This window comes from Cupressus sempervirens, chromosome 11 (assembly GCF_028749045.1).
Source record: "Cupressus sempervirens isolate cs-2001-9-10 chromosome 11, ASM2874904v1, whole genome shotgun sequence".
In the NCBI taxonomy this organism is placed as follows: domain Eukaryota; kingdom Viridiplantae; phylum Streptophyta; class Pinopsida; order Cupressales; family Cupressaceae; genus Cupressus; species Cupressus sempervirens.
This window is the reverse complement of record NC_143128.1, coordinates 835,256,036-835,276,102: the sequence shown is the minus strand read 5'-3', so window position 1 is coordinate 835,276,102 and position 20,067 is coordinate 835,256,036. Positions and strand designations below refer to the sequence as shown.

Here is a 20,067-nt window from a genome sequence, read left to right as displayed (position 1 = left end):
CTGTTTAATAAAGGGAGGGGGAAGAGCCTTCGCACGGTATCATGAAGATCACTACATGGAATGTTAGGGGTCTTAATGCCCCTAACAAGAAAATATTTTTTAAAAAAAATTTAAATAAGTTTGAATCAGACATTGTTTTACTACAAGAAACTAAGTTAAATAAAACTAAAGGAATTAATTTAGGTAAAAAGCTAGGTAATTGGAGTTGTAGTATGTTTGAATCTATAAGAGCTTCTAGAGGTTTAGGATTCATTTGGAATCATAGGAATATCTCATTAGAAATATTAACTACCAGAGATAATTGGTTAAGTGGATTAGTAAGTAGTGTGAAATCAAATATTAAATTCATTCTTTGTAATATATATGGACATGTCAGTAATATAGGGAAAAAAAATAGTATGGAAAGAAATCAGTCATCATATGGGAAATTTCTATAACATTCCTATAATCTTAGGAGGAGATTTCAACACAATATTAAATATGAATGAAAAAACTGGGGGCTCTCAATAGATTTCTCAATCCATGAAGGATTTTAAAGAATGATGTGAAGGGCATGATTTAATTGATATTCCTTGTAGTAATGGGGTTTATACATGGAATAACAAATAGAAAGATTTTGCATATATAGAAGAGAGATTATATATGTTTCTTATCAAAGGGGACTTAGAAGTAAATGATCTCAATATTCAGTCTTCGATCCTTCCGATTGCTAGGTCAGATCACTTCCCAGTCAGATTGAAGTTGATAAAACCACGCAAACCTAGTAGAATCTTGTTCAAATGTGAAAAGATGTGGTTTTTGGATGCTAGTTTTTAGAAAATATTAGAAATTGGTGGTCTCAAGGTGAATTCAAAGGTTCAAAAATGTTTATTTTCATTTCTAAAATGAAGATGCTTAAAGAAAATATTCTCAATTGGAACAAAAACCATTTCAACAATATTTTCAAAGAAAATTTAGAAATTGAAAATAGATTAAAAGAATTAAATTTAGAAATCATTAAATACAATATGAATAATGACAGCTATGAGCTAGAAAAAGAACTGTTGGCCAAACAGGAAGACATCTTGACCAAGGAAGAAATTTTTTGGAGACAGAAATCTCGAGAAAGATGGCTAGAGAAGGGAGACCAAAATACTAAATATTTCCATAATTTGACTCTCTATAATAGAGCTAAAAATACTATAACTAGAATCAAAAATTAGTTATAGATAAATCCTCTGAGATCATAGAGATTTTTGTTGACCACTTTCATAAAACTTTAAACAATATGGAAGGGTCAAATAAAATTGAGTAGGATGAAATGCTTAAAGGTATTCCAGAATTGGTGTCTCCAAAAGACAATAGAGCTTTAAAAAAACCTATTTCTTTAGAAGAAGTAGGAGAGTTAGTATTTAATATGAATCTAGAGAAATCGCCAAGGCCAGATGGTTTTTAGGCTTTCTTTTCTTAAAAAAATGTTGGGATATAATCGATAAAGATCTTTGGGAGGCAATTGAAGCCTCTAGAAGGATTGGATCTATTCTGTCTGAAATCAATCATTCCTTTTTCACATTGATTCCAAAGAAGGTAGAGCTTGAGTATCCAGGTGATTTTAGGTTGATTGCTTTATTTAATACCATTTATAAGATCTTCTTTAAAATTTTAGCTAACATACTTAAACTAGTTCTGCCCAAAATTATTTTGGAGGAGCAAACAAGTTTTGTTTTGGGTAGATCCATTCTAGATGGTATCATTATCATCCAAGAAGCAATTCATACAGTCATTAAAAATAAAGAGGCATGTATGTTTATGAAATTGGACATCCAGAAAGCTTATGATATGGTAGATTGGCACTTCCTCTGCAAAACTTTGGAAGCTTTTGGATTTTCTCATCAATGGATTAATCTAATTTTCAAATGCATTTCTTCTACTAAATTTCTATCCTAATTAATGGGTCTCCTGAAGGTTTTTTCAAAATTTCCAGGGGTACTAGACAAGGGGGTCCTTTATCCCCATTCCTATATATCATCATGGCAAAATCTTTTGGGAGAGCCATTAAGAAGGCATATAATAACAAAGAAATTAAAGGAGTAACTGTTACTAAGAATATTCCTAATATTACTCATCAACAATATGTTGATGATACAATCTTGCCTGGAAAGAGTTCTAAAATGGAAGCAGTAAATATAAAGTCAATCATCGAGAAGCACATGAAAGCTTCTAGACAAAAAGTTAATGAAGCCAAATCAAAAATATTTTTTATCAACCTAGAAATCTCGATTGAAGATCAAATTTGTTAGATTATGGGTTATAAAAAAGGGGTATTCCCTTGCAAGTATGTCGGTATAGGCTAGAGAAGGGTTGTAAATCAAGCAAGGTTTGGAACAACACTTTGGATAAATTGGAAGCATGGATTGGTAGTTGGAAAGATAGATGGCTTATGAAAGTAGGTAAGAGTATCAAGATCAGATCAGTCTTATCAGCCATTCTTACCTATCTGCTATCTTGTCTAGCCCTCCTTAAACACCTCCTTCACAAGTTCAAAGTCAAGCTTAGAAACTTTCTTTGGAATGATTGTGAAGAATCCAAAAAATTGGCCCTCATCAAATGGGATAACATTTGTAAACCAAAGGAGTTGGGGGAGTTAGGCATCAAGAATATCCTATGGTAGAACAAAGCTTTAGGGGCTAAACTAATCTGGCGTCTTTACTTGGAAAGAGAGAAAAAATGGGCCAAGATCTTGTATAATAAGTATATCTCCACAGAAGATCCTAGCTTAATTTTCAGAATGAAGTCCCTTCCCAAGGGATCAGAGAGTTGGAACTTTATGGTTAGGTGTCATCATCTAATAAGTAAATTTATTACTTGGGATGTCGGTATAGGTGAAGATGCTCTTTTTTGCGAAGACTCATGGGATGGACATCTGCCATTACACTCATGTCTTGTCCCTACTAATCTCAAAGAAAAACTCTCCACCTGCTAGGGTAGGAAAGTTAGTGATTATAAAATTAAGACCAACATGAATAATCATTCATATTGGTCCTGGAAATTAGTGGAAGGTGTAGATTTGGATCCTAAGGAGGTATAAGCTTATAACAATATCATTACATCCAGGAGAGTCAAGCAGATAGACTGGAAGGATAAATTGATTTGGGCAGCCTTGAATGATGGAAAATATAGTGTTAAAATTGGTTATAAAGGTTTGATTAACTCCAAAAGTTGGGAGGAAGTGGAAATCCCTCTTAATCTATGTTAGGATTCTACTTGTTTACCAAAAGCCAACTTCTTCTTATGGTTAGCTTTTCAAAATAGGATTCTGACTACTGATAGACTAAATAGAATTGGTCTTGCAGGGCCTTCAAGATGTATTCTTTGTAAGGAAGAATTTGAAGATGATGATAATCTCCTCTTCAAATGTACTTATGCGTGCAGGTGCTGGGTATGGCTTATTCATAATCTTGGTTGGCCCTTTCCTTTCCTCAAAAATCTTAAAGATTTTCTTACTGGGTGGCTAACTCGCATTTGTAAGGGCATTTATAGCAAACTTTGGAACATTTTCCCATCTATTCTCATGTGGGAGATTTGGAAAGAGAGAAATAGGAGGATTTTTTGTGATAAAGAAATGAAATTGGAAGAATTGATTCTAAAAATTAAGGTAAGTACTGTGGAGATGATTAATTCTTATCTCAGAAAAGCTCATTTTGAAGAAGGCTCCTTCTCATTATGGGATGGTCATATCAAAAATAAGTGGCCCAAACTAACTAATCCTTTGCTGATCTACTTTAATAAAAATAAGGAGGCTAGAAATAACTTTAAATGGTGTCCCCCCCCCCCCCAGGGTTGGGCTAAGCTGAATTTTGATGGAGTCGCTAGAGGTAATCCTGAAATTGCAGGTATCATATTTATCATCAATAATGACTCTAGTAAATGGTTAGCTAAAAAAATAATGTCGATCACTCCTACCTCTAATAATATGGCTGAGTTCATTACTTTGGAGGAAGGTCTTAGAATTTGTCTTCAATTAGGTACATATCTAAAATTATTATTGAAGGTGACTCTCAAATAGTTTTAAATGCAATCAGAAAGAGATCAACTCCTAAGTGGATTCTTAATTCCAAATTAGAAGAAGTAATCCATTTGATCAATAAGTTTGAGAGACTCAAGGATATGCCATATTTATAGAGAAGGTAATGGCAAGGCTGACTCATTAGCAAATGCATGGGCAGATGGTTCTAATTTTCTAATATTTGATCTAGGTATTTATTATCGGGTCAGCCAAACTCTAGGACATTAATTCTTTAAATAATTGCATGCAATGTATTAGTGAGTTGGTCGGCTATTAAGGGCAACTCTAGCACTTTAATGCACCTTAATTTCTCATTATGGGAGATGGTACATTACTTAATGACCCAGATGGAAGTGCTCTGCATATTAGCAGTAGATTACATAATTAGGTTTTTTGATTATTCCCCAAACTTTTTTCGATAGCTATCATTTAATTTTTTTTTGGTGTGAGATAGCTCAATAGTTCTAGTTTCTAGGAGCTTCGAGGACCTTCTTATTTCATTCTTTTTTCTATCTTGTCTGGGCGTTGCTATCAGACAAGGTTTGTAGAGTCTGACAATGGATACAAACATCTATGTTTTCCATTCTTCTGAAGAAAGAACTATGGTGTTCCTTGGGAATGTGAAGCCAGAGAGGTGGATGACATACTTAGGAAAGTGGATGGTATGACTAGAATTTCTATCAGTAGAGCAATTGGTGAAGGTATATTTAAATATGACCATTCTTGGAGAACGAATAGTGATGTCATAGGTATTTTTATCGGGTGCATGGCTAAAGTTGGATTTAGGAAATGGGCCATGATCTAACTGTGCCTCAATATTTTCCAATCCACCTAGTGTAAGGGTATCAAGGAAGCTATCATGGGGTTAGATGAGAACCTATGTCTACCCCTCCCTAAGGAATATATGGAGCAACTACAAGTAGCCTCATCATTGCGAGCATCCCCAGACGCCCAACCCTAATTATTAGGGATAGAGTTGCCTTCAATTTGACATGGCCCAAGATGGAAACCTGTTTCCATTTTCTTATGGGTTGGAAAAAGATTGTGCCATTTATGAGTAATGGGTGGATTGTCAATTAATTCACCATGCATAAGGCTTATATTCATCCTGGTGTGGTATTGGACAACATTGAGAATTTGGATTTTTATACACCCAACATTGAAAAGACAAGCAGAGAGAAATTGACATTCAAATTTCCCCCTTTCTTTAGGGCTGAGAACCCGAGCGATGTGGTAGAGGTCATCATGATCTACTGGAAGAAGTAAGGATGGAGCGGATGGAGCAATGGGGTGTTTGAGGTTCTTGGTCTTTTGGGATCTTGTGCAGGTTGTTTCGTATTTGGGGTTACTAGTTTTTTGTTGTAAGTATCGGCGTGGATATGGCCCATGTTATTGAGGCTGCTACTATCCTGTATAGGTTTTATGTTTGGTTTGTTATGTTTACTCTATTTGTATCTAGCTAAAGCACCCATAAGGGCACACATTTTTCTCTTTGTAATAAGTTAGTGGTGTCTTGTGATGCAGGACCAAACATATTAAGTATTGGTGGCACATTCTAGTAGATATAGACAGTTGTATGTAATTTCTTGTAATTGGTTATGATATCATATATATTATACATAGTTCTTTTTATGTTTGGTCTTTTTGTTACTTTGTATATTTCATGCACATTTCAGGGTTACGATTATGTCCAGTTGGATTTGTGTTTGTTTGTTTCTCCGAAAGATTATGAGGATTATATATGTTTCATCAATGACTAGTAATTTGTTATTGTTTTATGGATTTCACTAATAACTACAGGAAAGTGGAGGACTTCCTTGAGGAAATGGTATTTTGAATTAGGATTAATCTTTACATTGTCAGATTATTTGCGATTCATGTGCTCTGTACTACTCTGTTTCATAGGTGTAGGTTTATATTTGTGTTTAATCCTTTTGATCTAGTATGTCTTTAAGGCTAATCTCTTTAGTATTTGGTTGTTTGTCTTGCCTATTTATCGTATCATTCTCTTACTCTTGGGCTAGTAAGGTTGGTTGGATAATCATATCTTTGATTTTGGCTCATTGCTAGATTGGATGAGTTTGCATCTATGTATTTCGCTAACATTTTGTAGAGACAGAAGCCTGCTAAGTGATGGTTCGATGCTCAGTTGGTATGTTCTGTGGTTACATATACTCCAACTGATAGGTGAAGAGCTCGATTACTCTTGTCTAGCTCATTCTATAGATACTAATTGAGGTTTTCGATTATGAAGTCTAGCTAAAAATGGATTTGTTTTATCTCCCCTTTTGCTCATTTTGGGCTGGAGATTTCCATCTTGAATTGGCCCGCTTGATAGCAAGATCTAGTGGTCCCCCTAGGTGGTTAGTGTATTTTTAGATCTGAGTGGTAGACTTTTTTATGTTTTTCCTTCTTTTTTCTTTTTCTTTCTTAGGTACCATCTAGGTTTTATTTCTTTGTTTCTTATCTCCCCTCTTTATTTTGATTTGTATCTTCTATTTATTTCTCTTGGAAATCTTTTATCTTTTTAGATGTTTTGTATTCTCTAACCATGTTTTGATAAGCTAAGGAGGATGAGTGCCTTGCTTAGCTTGGGAGGAAAGGTAGAAAATTAGTGATACTCGACTCATATCCCAATTAATATATTTATGCTTGATAAACAATTTGATAAAATGTAATATAAAATGTTGTAATTTGATTGGGGTATGCCCCTTTTAAGATGTATTAATAAAGGACTTTTGTCTCGGGTGAGACTGGAGGTTTTCTTCTTTGTTCTTTCCTACCAATCCCTGTTTGAATAGAGAAAAATGTTGTAACTTATTTATTTTATTTAATAAAATTAATCAAGGCCTTGGCCATTTACCGATATATATATATATATATATATATATATATATATATATATATATATATATATATATATATATATATATATATTTATATGGAGAGTTATGAATCATATTATAGTTTATTTCAATTTTGATCTATTTATTTAATAAAAAAATTATTTTACTAATTATTTTAATTAAGAAAAAATAAACAACAAGCTATTTTGATTTTTTTTTTGGATTGGTAGCATTATTATTTATTGATTGGAACATTGGGGTCACATCTGGGGGACCCCATTCCCTTGGTAGAACATTACAATATCCATTAAGCAAACAATACACAGAAGCCTAATTCACTCTAAATTCACACCAATATAGACCCTGAGCCTAGATCGTCAACAACAAAGCCATACATATCTCCTTATATCTCTCTGATCTCCTTAGATATCCCATCAACTCCCTTGTCACTCCAATCTCCTTATATCTCCTGATACCTTCCTTATCGCTCCAAACTCCTTATATCTCCCTCACCTCCCATCGTTGATGACTAAGAGTGCAATTTGAGTAGTGTGTAGGATTTGTGAACTAGAGAACTAGGTGGCTCCACCTCCACAAGACACCAGGGGTGGATAGGATGGTAATGGGTCCACCACATATCAACGTCAACTTTTCCCTATTCACAAGGCATGAAACACATAGCAAGGCACGCGGACGAGTAAAGCATATGGGCATCAACACCCTTGAAAATGTAAGAAACGAGCCCACTGGTCGGATTCAAAACCAAGACCTCATACTACCAAGGCTCGTGACATTTTTGTCACACTACGGGGTCATCCCCAAATCTATTTTGAATTTTATTATCATAAAAGATTTAAATTATATATTTTTTCAATTAATATAAATCTATTTTATTTATTATTATAGAAATTTAGAAATATTATTTTAGTTAACTTTTATATAGACTTTTTTAATTTATTAAATACATGATATTTATTTTTTAATAAAAGCAAAAATATCGAGAAAATATTTAATTGATTTTTAATATAAAAAGTAATGTACAATTTAGTATATAAAATTTCAAAGATATTATTGTAAATTAATTTCTAATGTGAAGTTATTATTAGTACATTTATATTTTTTCTATTTTATTCACTCAAGGATATTATTATCTTTAATTAATAAAATAAATATTTTGTAATTATTATTTTAATTAATAAAGAATAGATCAAAAATAGATTTTGATTTTATTGTTAAAAGAAAAATTAAATTAAAGAAGAAAAAATCTTTTTATACTATTATGTATCAATAAAACAATTTTTTTTAACACTATAAATTTACTTATACTTTCAATACTTTCTTAGATTACTACATATCTCTTTATACAATTAATTTCATTAATTTTGCTATTATTTTATACAATATTATTGTTTATTTTAAGCTTCAAATTGTTATTTAATAAAAAAATAATTTCTATTGATTATAATTAATTTATATTTTTCACATAAGGAATTTTGTTTTGATTTTTAATTAATAAAAAAGATAATTATTAATGATTGTTTTATAGAATAAAAAATAGATAAAGAAGAGTTTTTTCAAATAAAATTAGAAATATATAATGTTGAAAATCATTTTCTTAATGTTATAGATTTTTTGACTGGTGCAAAATAGTTTTACAATATTCTAAAGGTTGTTTTGTGACTTTAGAGAAGTTTTACAGTGTGAGACAAAATTTCTACTCAAAAAGTACAAGGGCAATCCCACATTAAAAGCCTGTCAATTGATCATCATCATCATCATGTGTTGTAATTAATAATAATAATAATAATTTATTATAATAGACATCTTAAATAAATCTATGTAAAGAAATGTCGATAGATATTCAATTAAAATTTAATTTACTACACCAAAAACTATTTATAGTTCCTTTATCTCCATTTATTTTTTTCACTAACTTAAGCTTTTCATTTTAATTTCTAATTTTTTTGATGATTTATACCTCCAAATATTCTAATTTTAACAAATATTTTATTTATAACAAAATTAAAAATTTTGACGTGTAGATGGTTGTCAAATTTAATCTTAAAAGATAAAAGTTAACATTAACATACTCACACCATCCCACTCCACCCCTTTTGCCATTGAAGAATGTCTCTCGACCTTAATTAAGCTCGACTAGACTTGAATCAAGACCTCTCACATAAGAAACTCACAAATTTATCGTTGAGTTGTGGACTCTTGCCTCACTATCTCTAATATTTATATCCAACATAGATAATTCAATAGTTAAACATAAAATATTAGATTCTTATATTTGATAAAATAATTCAATAGAAAAATATTATATTTGATATAATGAATCATATTCTTACTTAAAATAATTTTTATAATCTTTTAAATTCTTTATAATACAAACACAAATCATTATAATAAGGTGTAGGAAAGAATAAAACTTATGAACTGCTAAATAAGTTGGAATTAACTTTTCTAAAGACATCTTAAATTTTCTATAATGCCCAAATTAATGTTGGATCGTGTTATTTTTAGTGGAAAATGTCAAAAAGTTTATACCATAACACAAAAATAACCTTCACAGCCCAACCAAATAGTTTGAGATTAAAGAAGACATTATTTAGTAATACTATTATATTTTCTATTAATCAAAATAAAACTTGATACACTTAGTGTAAGAGGAAATCATAGATTCACATCTAGAATACTTTTAACTCACAACAATGGAGAAACCGAGTCAATTTTCAAATTTAGTCAATAGCTATATGTCCTATTTCTAGGGATGAGTCAGAATGTACCCATGCCTTCACAAAAGTCCTTAGCTAAAATTCTAGGTGTCTTTAGTCTTGCTTTCATTCCAATTGAATCTCTCAAGGTTCAAAATTCTTGTAGGATTGAGGAGAAAACTTATAAAATTTGTCAATAGAATTACAAGACTTGGACAAAAGGAAAAATATTCAAGAAAGCTTATTTCATGTACATAGTTAACAATATTTCTTTTCGATAATTTTTTAACTTTGAGTATAAATAGAAATGTAAAATATAATCCTACTAATAGGGTTATGTGCATTATTATAACATCTCCCCCCTTAACCTATAAGAGTATTGTTAGAACTATTGTTTTGCTGCAAATGGGATAACTTCTTTATGGCACTTTCCTTTTTTATATGAAGCTCTAGTGTTCTGCAGAAGGTTTTGCTTGAGTGATTCCCTTATGTAGTTTTTCAAGAACCAAGATATGGACTTGGTATATAGACCTAAGTTTGTTTTCTCAAGTCAAGTCTACTTTCCATAATACTGTATCCCATTTGAAGAAAATATGAATATCTCTTTAGTTTTTTGTGACAAATTTCACCTCTATTTGTGTTTTGAGCAATGAAATTTACATAATAAAGCTATTTAGTTTTTCTTTGTCACTTCTATGAGTGAAATCACAAAGCTAGGTTGATGGTGTGTAAGGTAATCCAATAGTGTGCCAGCTATATTCTAGCATGAAGCCTAGGTATCCAAGGCTGGTTTTGCCCATGAATAACCCAAAAGTGTGTTGAAGCTTGTACTAAATGAGCTAACTTTCTATCAAGGTAAAAATGTGAACTACTTGCAGTCCATAATATTGACACCATTATGTAAAATTAACAATGTTTTCTTAAGGTAAAGGTATGTCATATATGTGACATTAGTCTGTTGGGTCAATGTTATTCATTTGCTTATGTGTTTGGTGGCCATCTTTAAACATCACAAATTAAGGATTATTTTTGACTATTTAACACTTTTAGCCTAGGAATCTAGTCTTAGTGTGTGATGTTTAATTCTCCGATGCTTAACTAAAGCTTATTAGTCTTAAACATTATTTACTGATTTGAAAATGTATAGAGCATATGTAGGAGGTGATATCATTAATGGATCTGATTTTTCTAATATAGATTTGTGTAATAGATGCATGTTAAAGTGACCATGTTTTTTCAAGTGGTGAAGATGAATAGGAAACATACCCATATGTCAACTTTCTAAAGGTAAACCACATTGAAAACTAGTGTCCAATTTTACTTGCTCAAAAACAGGAAGTGATATGGGCCTGATAACTATAATGTCTTCTCCCATTTCCCCTACAAATTCATCACAACTTTTGTTAAGTTAAATTAGTTTTTTTTTTTTTCATTTTCTAACATATTTTTTTGTATAATTGTTGAAGGTGGAAATTGAAGATATCTAATGCTAATTGAGTGGGACAACATAAATTTTGTGCCCACAATCAAGATTTACAAGAATACTCTTAAAGTCAAAGAAATTATGTGCCTAGATAGTATACAAAAAATATAAGCTTAATGTATATACTTTAGAAAGTCGCATATTGCAAGCTATTATTTAATTTAAACATTTCCATAGTCTTTGATTTTTTCATTGTATTTCAAAGTTCTAGTACAGAATCATGTCATCTAGTAGATCAAACAATTTTCTCACATTCATTTGAGTATTAAGGATTTTCTTTCAATTATATCAAATGCACATACATCTGATTCACATTAAATATGGTATAAACCATTGCACCAAAACCCTAAGGTGCTAGTGAAGGCTGCCCACCAAGATCATAACATCCCTGCACACTCTACAGTCCAAACTCTAGGCTGGATGCGCGCCCATACGGTGGACCCTCCCTTGGCCGTATGAGCCCCGGATGAACACTATAATGCCAGCAGAGGCTCTGATACCACATGGTACGAAGCATTGCACCAAAACCCTGAGGTGCTAGTGAAGGCCGCCCACTAGGATCATAACAAAATAGGATAGAATTTTTCCACATTTTGGATCCACTAATAGTTTCCTTTAATTACAATTGCCTATTGTCACATTATTATTTCACACAAATTTTTTTGCTAGCTATTGAAAATAGTAAGACTTGACTAGTCTCTTAGAAAATCTTCCTTCAATCATTCTAATGGGTGACTATGTAAATGTTTATTACGACACAATTTGTCCACTCAACCTTAAACACATACTCATAAATCACCATACTTAACCTTAAAAGATTTACACATCTGACATTAAGTAAATATTGAAGCTGGTAAATAAATTTAATGCAATATGCCTTCATAAATTAAAAGTTTGTTATTGCTTCAACCATTCCATTTCAAACTCCACAACAAAAAAACAAGAACTTTGGCACTTAAGCTGATTATTATTATTATTGTTAAATAAGACAAGAAAGTTATTCACCAAAGTTACTCACAATATGTTAAAAAATATCAAATATAGAAAAACTAACTTCAACAGTAAAGTTGGAAATCGATGTTCGTTGATTTAGCAGTAGAATTATATATATATTCCCCACAAGTTAATGTCATTGTTTTTATTCTCAACAAGGGAAGTCTAAAATTAGTGGAAAGGAGAACATGTTTTTGAGAAAACTCATATTTATGTTTTAGATGTCTATTTCCTAGAATTGGATCGTGTTTAGCGACGAAACATAGTTATAATCACGACCATGCAAGAGGATAGAGAAATCTATTTAAAATCTGAGAAACTCTTAAAATATTACAAAATCAAGTTTAACATATTTTAACCGTTGAAACAAATTTAAGAGGTTTATCTATGTGCATCAGAAACTTAAGTTATGGTGGCGCCATTGTTTACAAAACCAGAGTTAATGGTTTTTCTTTTCTTGATCAGATCTTCTGATTATCATTCACATGTTGCTGAATTGGTCAAACTCAGCACCCATGTCTGATCTGCTGCAACTGATTCAGTATCATTATTCCTGTGCCACGTCCAAGAAGCAAGTGTTCCATTCATCACCACCAATTCACCATACCCAAATTCTATTTCCCTGAACACAGATAACCCAGACGGGTCTTCCTCAAACCTGTGATAACCAAAAGAAAAGAAAACACTTTTAATAGTGATGATTATAAAACTTGTAAATTATAGTGATCAGAAGCCCATTAATAGATTAGATTAGAATATAGGAGGACCTACTTTGAATCAGGCCCTTCGCGTTTGCCCCCATCTCCAATTGTAATGTGAACAGCTCCACATGGATCGGCTTTGTTGTCATACACTCGACTCTGCAAATAAATTATATAAGAATATGATCATCATCATGACTACCTACAATTCATAATACATCAAAATGTTAACACTTTTAGTCTAGGAATCAAATTTATGTTTAAGCCGTCCGATAAAAGTTAAGATTTCTCTTTTGCTTCAATTGAAATGCTTACAAAGCGTTCGTATGCATGAACGTGCCCTGCAAACACCATGTCGACTCTTGCAGAGTAGAGCATCTCCTCCATGGCTTTCCTCATCTCTTCTCCATCTCCCTTCTGAGCAGTGTTGGTGTTGTACCAAGGTGCATGCAACAATGCTATCAGCCACGGTGTTCTTTTTCTGTCCACCCTTCCGAGATCTGCCTAATTATATCGTAGGCACCATAATAAGTGTTGTTATTCAATGGATTGTATTGTAATCTAATTTTGATAGCCCTTTCTAAGTATGTCGACGGCTTAAATATTATATATTAAGATTTGATTTCTAAGCTAAAAGAGTTAAATAGTCATAAGTATATAGTAAAAAATGAGAAGGGGTTTACATACCTGCAGCCATTTGTATTGATCTGAAGCTGGGTCGAAGTCTGCATAGGAGCCGAGCATTACGACATGCACTCCTGCAACTTCAAATGAGTAGAAGAGATTCGAGCTCGAGTTGCTCTGTTCGAATGCCATTCTCCATCTGGCATTGTATGCTCTGAATTTATCTCTTATTATGAATGAATTATAACTCTCAATCTCGTGATTTCCTTGGGTAACCATCCACGGCCTGCTGCTTGCAAGAGGCTCTACCACCTCACCGAAAGAGTCCCACAGAGGCTGATCTGTGTCTGCATACGAAAGGTCTCCAGGGAGAAGGAAAACATCATACTCCATCTCTTGAATTTGGGCTAATGTGGATTTTGTCCAGTTTGATTGTCCCAGATCACCTGCAAATTCAACCATTAACTATTTTTTTCTCTCTCAAGTTATCTTGTTCACAGTATACAACATTTTGTGATCTTCTTGGAAACATTAATTACATGTCTGCCATTTCAAAGTAGCAGTCTTATTATAGATTTTAGATGGGTAGGTTATCAAGTAGGTTACTAGTGGGTATAGTTTAAAACTTGAAATCTGATGCTGATTATAAAGAGGAATACGTACCCACAATTGAAAAGGTAATGGGGGACTGCAAAGGTGGAGCCTTGAAATTGAATTCAGCCCCTGTTCCCCCACAACAGTAATAATAAACAGTGTTTGCTTGGAGTGGTCCAATCACAACATAGTGAATACTACCGGATTGGTAGAATACATAGGAATAAGAAGTGTTATTTCCTGTTGCAGAGGAAGTGTATTTTCCTGGGGATGTTCCGTACTGCACCAGAGAGGGTACATCAAAAGCCTTTGTAATCCATGAGACTCCCATATAATCACTTTCTACAAGAGAAATATGCACCTGTTTCCCCAATACAAATCCATTAAAATGCTTCAAAGATAAGCTCTCAACTCTAGAAACGAAAATTTGATGAAATTGAGTACCTGATGTGGATCTTGATCTGTGTCAGCTTTCACAGAACGGAAGCCGAAGGACCCATGAGATGCATATGCCGCAATTATAAATAGTAAACAAAACAGTTTACACAGACACCATCGTCCCATGTTTTCTGCTTTTGTTAAACTCAAATGTTTATTTTTGGAGGGGGAGGTTTTCAGCTCATCCAAATGAGAAATTAAAAGTGATATTTATCCACATTACAAATGGAATATTGTGGAGTCATCAAATGTGAAAGCGGATTTGTAAAGCCAGAGCCCTTTCTATAATAAAATATACAATTGTCCGTGTTTCTCTATGATGGCACTTTAAAAAGAGGTCAACCAATCTAATAAATCTAATTGCCTTGTTAAATACGAGCAAATTCTTGGAAAGCATAGTAAATTACGTTTGCCTTGTTAAACAACAGCAATTTTTTTTTGGAAAGCATAGACATCGTACTACCCTTAATTTTTTAACATTAAATTAATGGGAATTAAAATAAGAGATACAATGTTATATTTTAGAAATTATTTACATAATATAATTTTAGTTTTGTTTTATCTAATCAAAGTTGAGAAATTAGAAATGATTAAAGTATTGTTAAACGAACAACAAAAATATTACACTAATTACATTAAAAAAAATCGATTTATATAATTGATAATAATAGTGTGATTCAATCAAATTAGAAAGCTTATCATAAGGATTTATATTCATGTATTAACCAAATTTATTCATTAGCCCATGACAATAGAACCTTAGGTTGAGTTTTACTAAGTGAAAAATATAGTATACATTTAAACTAATTTAAAATATGATCCACGGTGTTAATTAAATTGTATAATATCACAATGGTTATTAGTAATTAATGAATTGAATAAAATATATTCTTCTTAAATTGCAAAGTTATATTAATTTCACAACAAACATATTAGTTGCAAATTTTAGGTAGAGGTTTAAATCTAGTGAAAAATTAATTATCATGTTATGCCAATACATTTAGATTTTGTTTTCTAATGCACATCCCAAAAATCTTAACGAAAAAAATGTAATATGGAAGTAGCCTCCACAAAGGGGGTTCTATAAGACCAAACCAATTTAACCAATCATATTTGATATAAATATCTTTTATAATATATAAATTGCATAAATAAATATAAGAATTTTAGAAAGATGTCAATTACAAAAAAATGATTATTTATGATTGGTGGAAACTAATTTAATTTTCAAAGAAAATGAATTTAATAGTATATTACATACAATAATAGGAGGAGGAAAGGAGAATAATAGAGTATGGGGATGCTATGTGATTAAGAATTTAAGATAAAAATATAAGCAAAGAATATTAACCCTTGAATTAATTATTTATATAAAAATATCTATAATATTAAATTTAATTCTAATTCTCATCCTTAGTTATTTTTATATAAGAAGAGAACTATGCCAACTATTGCATACTAGATTGATTGAGTTTGAAGTAATTACATTAACATTCAAAACAATATATAATATGCAAATTAGATTCTTAATTACTAATTAGAGGACATCTGAGTTTTAAATTGCATCTACATTTTGTGAGTCATAAAATATGAAATTCTAAAGTTGTCATTTCTTTGTCAAAATTAGTTTGACATTTTATAAGTTGTATTGTGTAATCAAATTGTAAAGTCATATGTGTATCCATTAAAATGTGAAAATAAAATTGAATTTAGATTGGACAAAAGTATAATTCCCTTCTAAAATATAAGATATTATTTAATTCTTTTTAAATGTAAGGATATAAATATTTTACAATTATTGATTGTCAAATTACCTAAGTATTATAGATGTCAATAATAAAACAATCGATATCAATTTTAAAAGTGAAATTCTACTATTCATAATGTTGTACCCCTATAATGGAAAGTTATAGACTCTATGGAAGCCTAAGAAAACACAACAATTGTGTCATATGTTTGTAATATGTTGTTTGGAAAATGGTTTTCCATACCATTACGTATTTGTAATATCAACATATTTAAAGTGATACATTATACATTTATCATTTAGTTAGTCCTCAAAATCATTAAATCGTTAATGGAATAATGTTATAATGTTATAAACTATAATTAATATTCAAAAAATCAATCATTCCATTATTCTTATTAGATTTTTGAAATTAGTATAATATTATAACCAATATGTACAAGCAAAATATGATTTTTTTTTGTTTGGTAAAAGGATGAAGCCAAATAATTTTTATTAATTAAATTTTATTATACAAAATCTTCATTCGGTGCAGAAATTGGTAGGAAAGAAAGGAGAATAAACCCTCTATTGTTACCCAGGACATAGTCAAGAAAACAAAGTCTAGAATATAGAATATACAAGGCTTTAAGGAGGCATACCTACTTTTACACAAATTTCTTAGGCAATACCCTTGATTTAAAAAAGATTTCTAAATATTTCAATTTAGACATATTATTAGAGATCATCTATGCTTAGATAATTCATTTGATAGAAATGTACTACAACACTGAATAAGAGTCCTTCCCTTGGCTTGTTTGATTGTAGTTGCAAAACTTAACACATATTAACCAAGATTATTGTTAGATGAAATACATATCATATTCATAAAAGATAAATCATAACTTCTTAAGACAAATTTAACAGAGGAGGTTAGATAAATTGTTTTGATGTTTTAAATTAATGATTGTTGTCATATTAAATATATTATTAGTTTTCTGAAGTCCTTTTTATTATTAATGAGATTATAGGTGTTAAGGGTACATTTATTAGATTGGTTGAATAAAGTTACTCAATGGGTATAAAGACTAATTATCCTTATGAATTTATACTTTTAACGAGATTTGAGCCTTTGATGTTCAATTATTTGGCTCCATAATAAACTATCATTAAAAATTATTTAAATAACATCTATCCAAGAATAATTATCTTATTCTTAAGAGCTAATAGTGTTTTAATATTAATATTAAATAGTAATTTGGATAACATCTTTATTAAAAATTGAACTTGCATACTTCTTGAATTAGATTAGTCATCTTTTGATTCCAAGTCATCCATTTCCAAGATTTTTTTCTATTATCCATCTTGTTTTCAATATTACAGCTTTACTATTTTCATCTTTAGAATCAAAATCCTCAGAAAAAACTTCTTAATCTAAGATCTCATTATCAAAAGTTGATTTTGAAGCTAGATCCAAGGTGAATTCAGAATTTATTCTATAATTTTTGATAACTTATCTACCTTTTCATTGTTTCTTTCAATGGCATTGAATTCAACTTGAAGTTTATGAGAGGATTAAACTTTTGCATTAAACAGGTTGGACACAAACACATTGTCAATCACTTTAGGATCTAGTGAATTTAATTATAGATCTATTGATTTTTTAATGTTATGATCTATTAAATTTTTAACATTATTTTCCTCCTCATTATTGGTATTAGAACTATTGGGGGGTTTTCTAGATGTGTTAATGGATTTAACTAGATTACTAACTTCATAACTAGCTTGATTCTTAACCTAATTAGACATAAATATGTTATTTTTTATTAGATTAGGTTCATGATCAAGGATGGAACTTGATCTACAATTTCTTTAAAATTTCATTTAGTTAGTCCTCAAAATCATTAAATCATTAATGTAATAATGTTTTTGAAAAATGAAAGTAGCCAAAACGGGGGCTAACTCGAAGTGCAAGATGATGAAAAATAACTAATTAATGGGCAAGTCCATAATTAACCAACCCCCCCTTTCAATTTCAAAAAACTCCATATTAACATGTCCCAAAGTTACGATGAAGCAAACCAAAAATAATATACAACTTAATTTATAAACAAACTTCATAATAATTAGAGTCCATAAAAACACCACTAGCAGAACCCTCATGGGCCTAATGTTATAATGTTATAAACTATCATTAATATTCAATAAATCAATCATTCCATTATGGTTATTAGATTTTTGAAATGAGTATAATATTATAAGCAATATTGACAAGCAAAATATGTTTTTTTGTTTGTTTGGTAAAAGGGTGAAGCCAAATAATTTTTATTAATTAAATTATATTATACAAAGTCTTTGTTTAGTGTAGGCATTGGTAGAAAAGAAAGGAGAGGAAAACCTCCAGTCTCGCTTGGGACATAGTCTAGAAACTAGAGTCCAAAATATAGAATATACAAGGCTTTAAGGAGGCATACCTCCTTTTACAAAAATTTCTTAGGGCATCCCCTTGATTTAAGAAAGATTTTTAAATATTTCAATTTAGACATATTATTAGAGATCATTTGTGCTCTGACCATTCATTTGATAGAAATGTACTGCTACACTATGATTAAGAGTCCATCCCTTGCCTTATTTGATTGTAGCTACAAAACTTAACACATATTGACCAAGATCATTGTTAGATGAAATAAATATCATATTCATAAAAGAGAAATCATAATTTAAAAAAAATTTAACATAGGAGGTTAGATAAATTCTATTCAAATGTTTTAAATTAATTATTGTTGTCATATTAAATGGGTTATTAATTTTCTAGAAGTCCTTTTATTATTAATGAGATTATAGGTGTTAAGGGTACATTTATTATTTTGGTTGAATACAGTTACTCAATAGGTATGAAGAATTATTATCCTTATGAATTTATATTTTTAATGCCAAGATTTGAGCCATTGATGTTTAATTATTTGGCTCCATGATAAAAATATCATTCAAAATTATTTAAATAACATATATCTTAGAATAATTTATCTTATTCTTAAGATATAATAGTGTTTTATTAATAATATTTAATATTAGTTTGGATATCATCTTTATTAAAAATTGAATTCGCATACTTCTTGAATTAGACTAGTCATCTCCCAATTCTAAGTCATCCATTTCCAAGATTGTTTCTAGTAGCCATCTCTTTTTCAATATTGTGGCTTCACTATTTTCATCTTTAGAATCAGAATCCTCAGAAAAATCTTCTTCATTTGAGACCTCATTATTGAAAGAAGATTTTGAAGCTATATCTAAAGTGAATTTAGTGTTTATTTTATGATTTTTATCTAGCTTATCTACCTTTTCATGGTTGCTTTCAATGATATTGAATTCAACTTGAAGGTTATTAAAAGATCAAACTTGTGTATTAAATGGGTTGGACGCAAATACATGTTGGTCTCATATTGGTTTCAACAATTAAGTGTCAACACGCTTAAGAAAATTCTAAGGTTGATGCCGAGTATAATATAGATGCCAAGCTATAGTATGTGCCAAGCCAAAAATTCAATAGGAGCTAAGCAAGTTTCAAGTGCCGAGTGATAATTGATGCCGAGCAAGGTATAGGTGCTAAGCAAGATAGAGTTATTATAGGAGTCGAGCAAGACAGAGTTACTATAGGTGCTGAGCAAGATAGAGTTACTATAGGAGCTGAGTAAGACAGAGTTACTATAGGAGCTGAGCAAGAAAGAAATCCCATATGTGTCAAGCATCAGCAATCAATAAGTTCCAAGCAACACAAAATCAACACATGAGTTTGTGCCTTCACAAACTCACATGTAAACCATTTTTTAGCCGACTCAAGATGAATCTCGAAGGATCTAAAAGATAAGATCAAATCTATTACATTCCCTATGTAATCAA

At 30.8% G+C, this 20,067-nt stretch overlaps 1 protein-coding gene across 1 annotated transcript; it reads right to left on the bottom strand.

Moving 5' to 3' along the window:
• Window positions 1-12,486: 12,486 nt before the first annotated feature.
• On the bottom strand, window positions 12,487-14,567 carry LOC149532153 (purple acid phosphatase 22-like). Its single transcript, XM_089808440.1, is given in 6 exon segments — window positions 12,487-12,742; window positions 12,856-12,944; window positions 13,101-13,289; window positions 13,473-13,855; window positions 14,073-14,364; window positions 14,448-14,567. Coding segments are annotated over 6 exon segments (1,329 nt in total).
• Window positions 14,568-20,067: the final 5,500 nt, after the last annotated feature.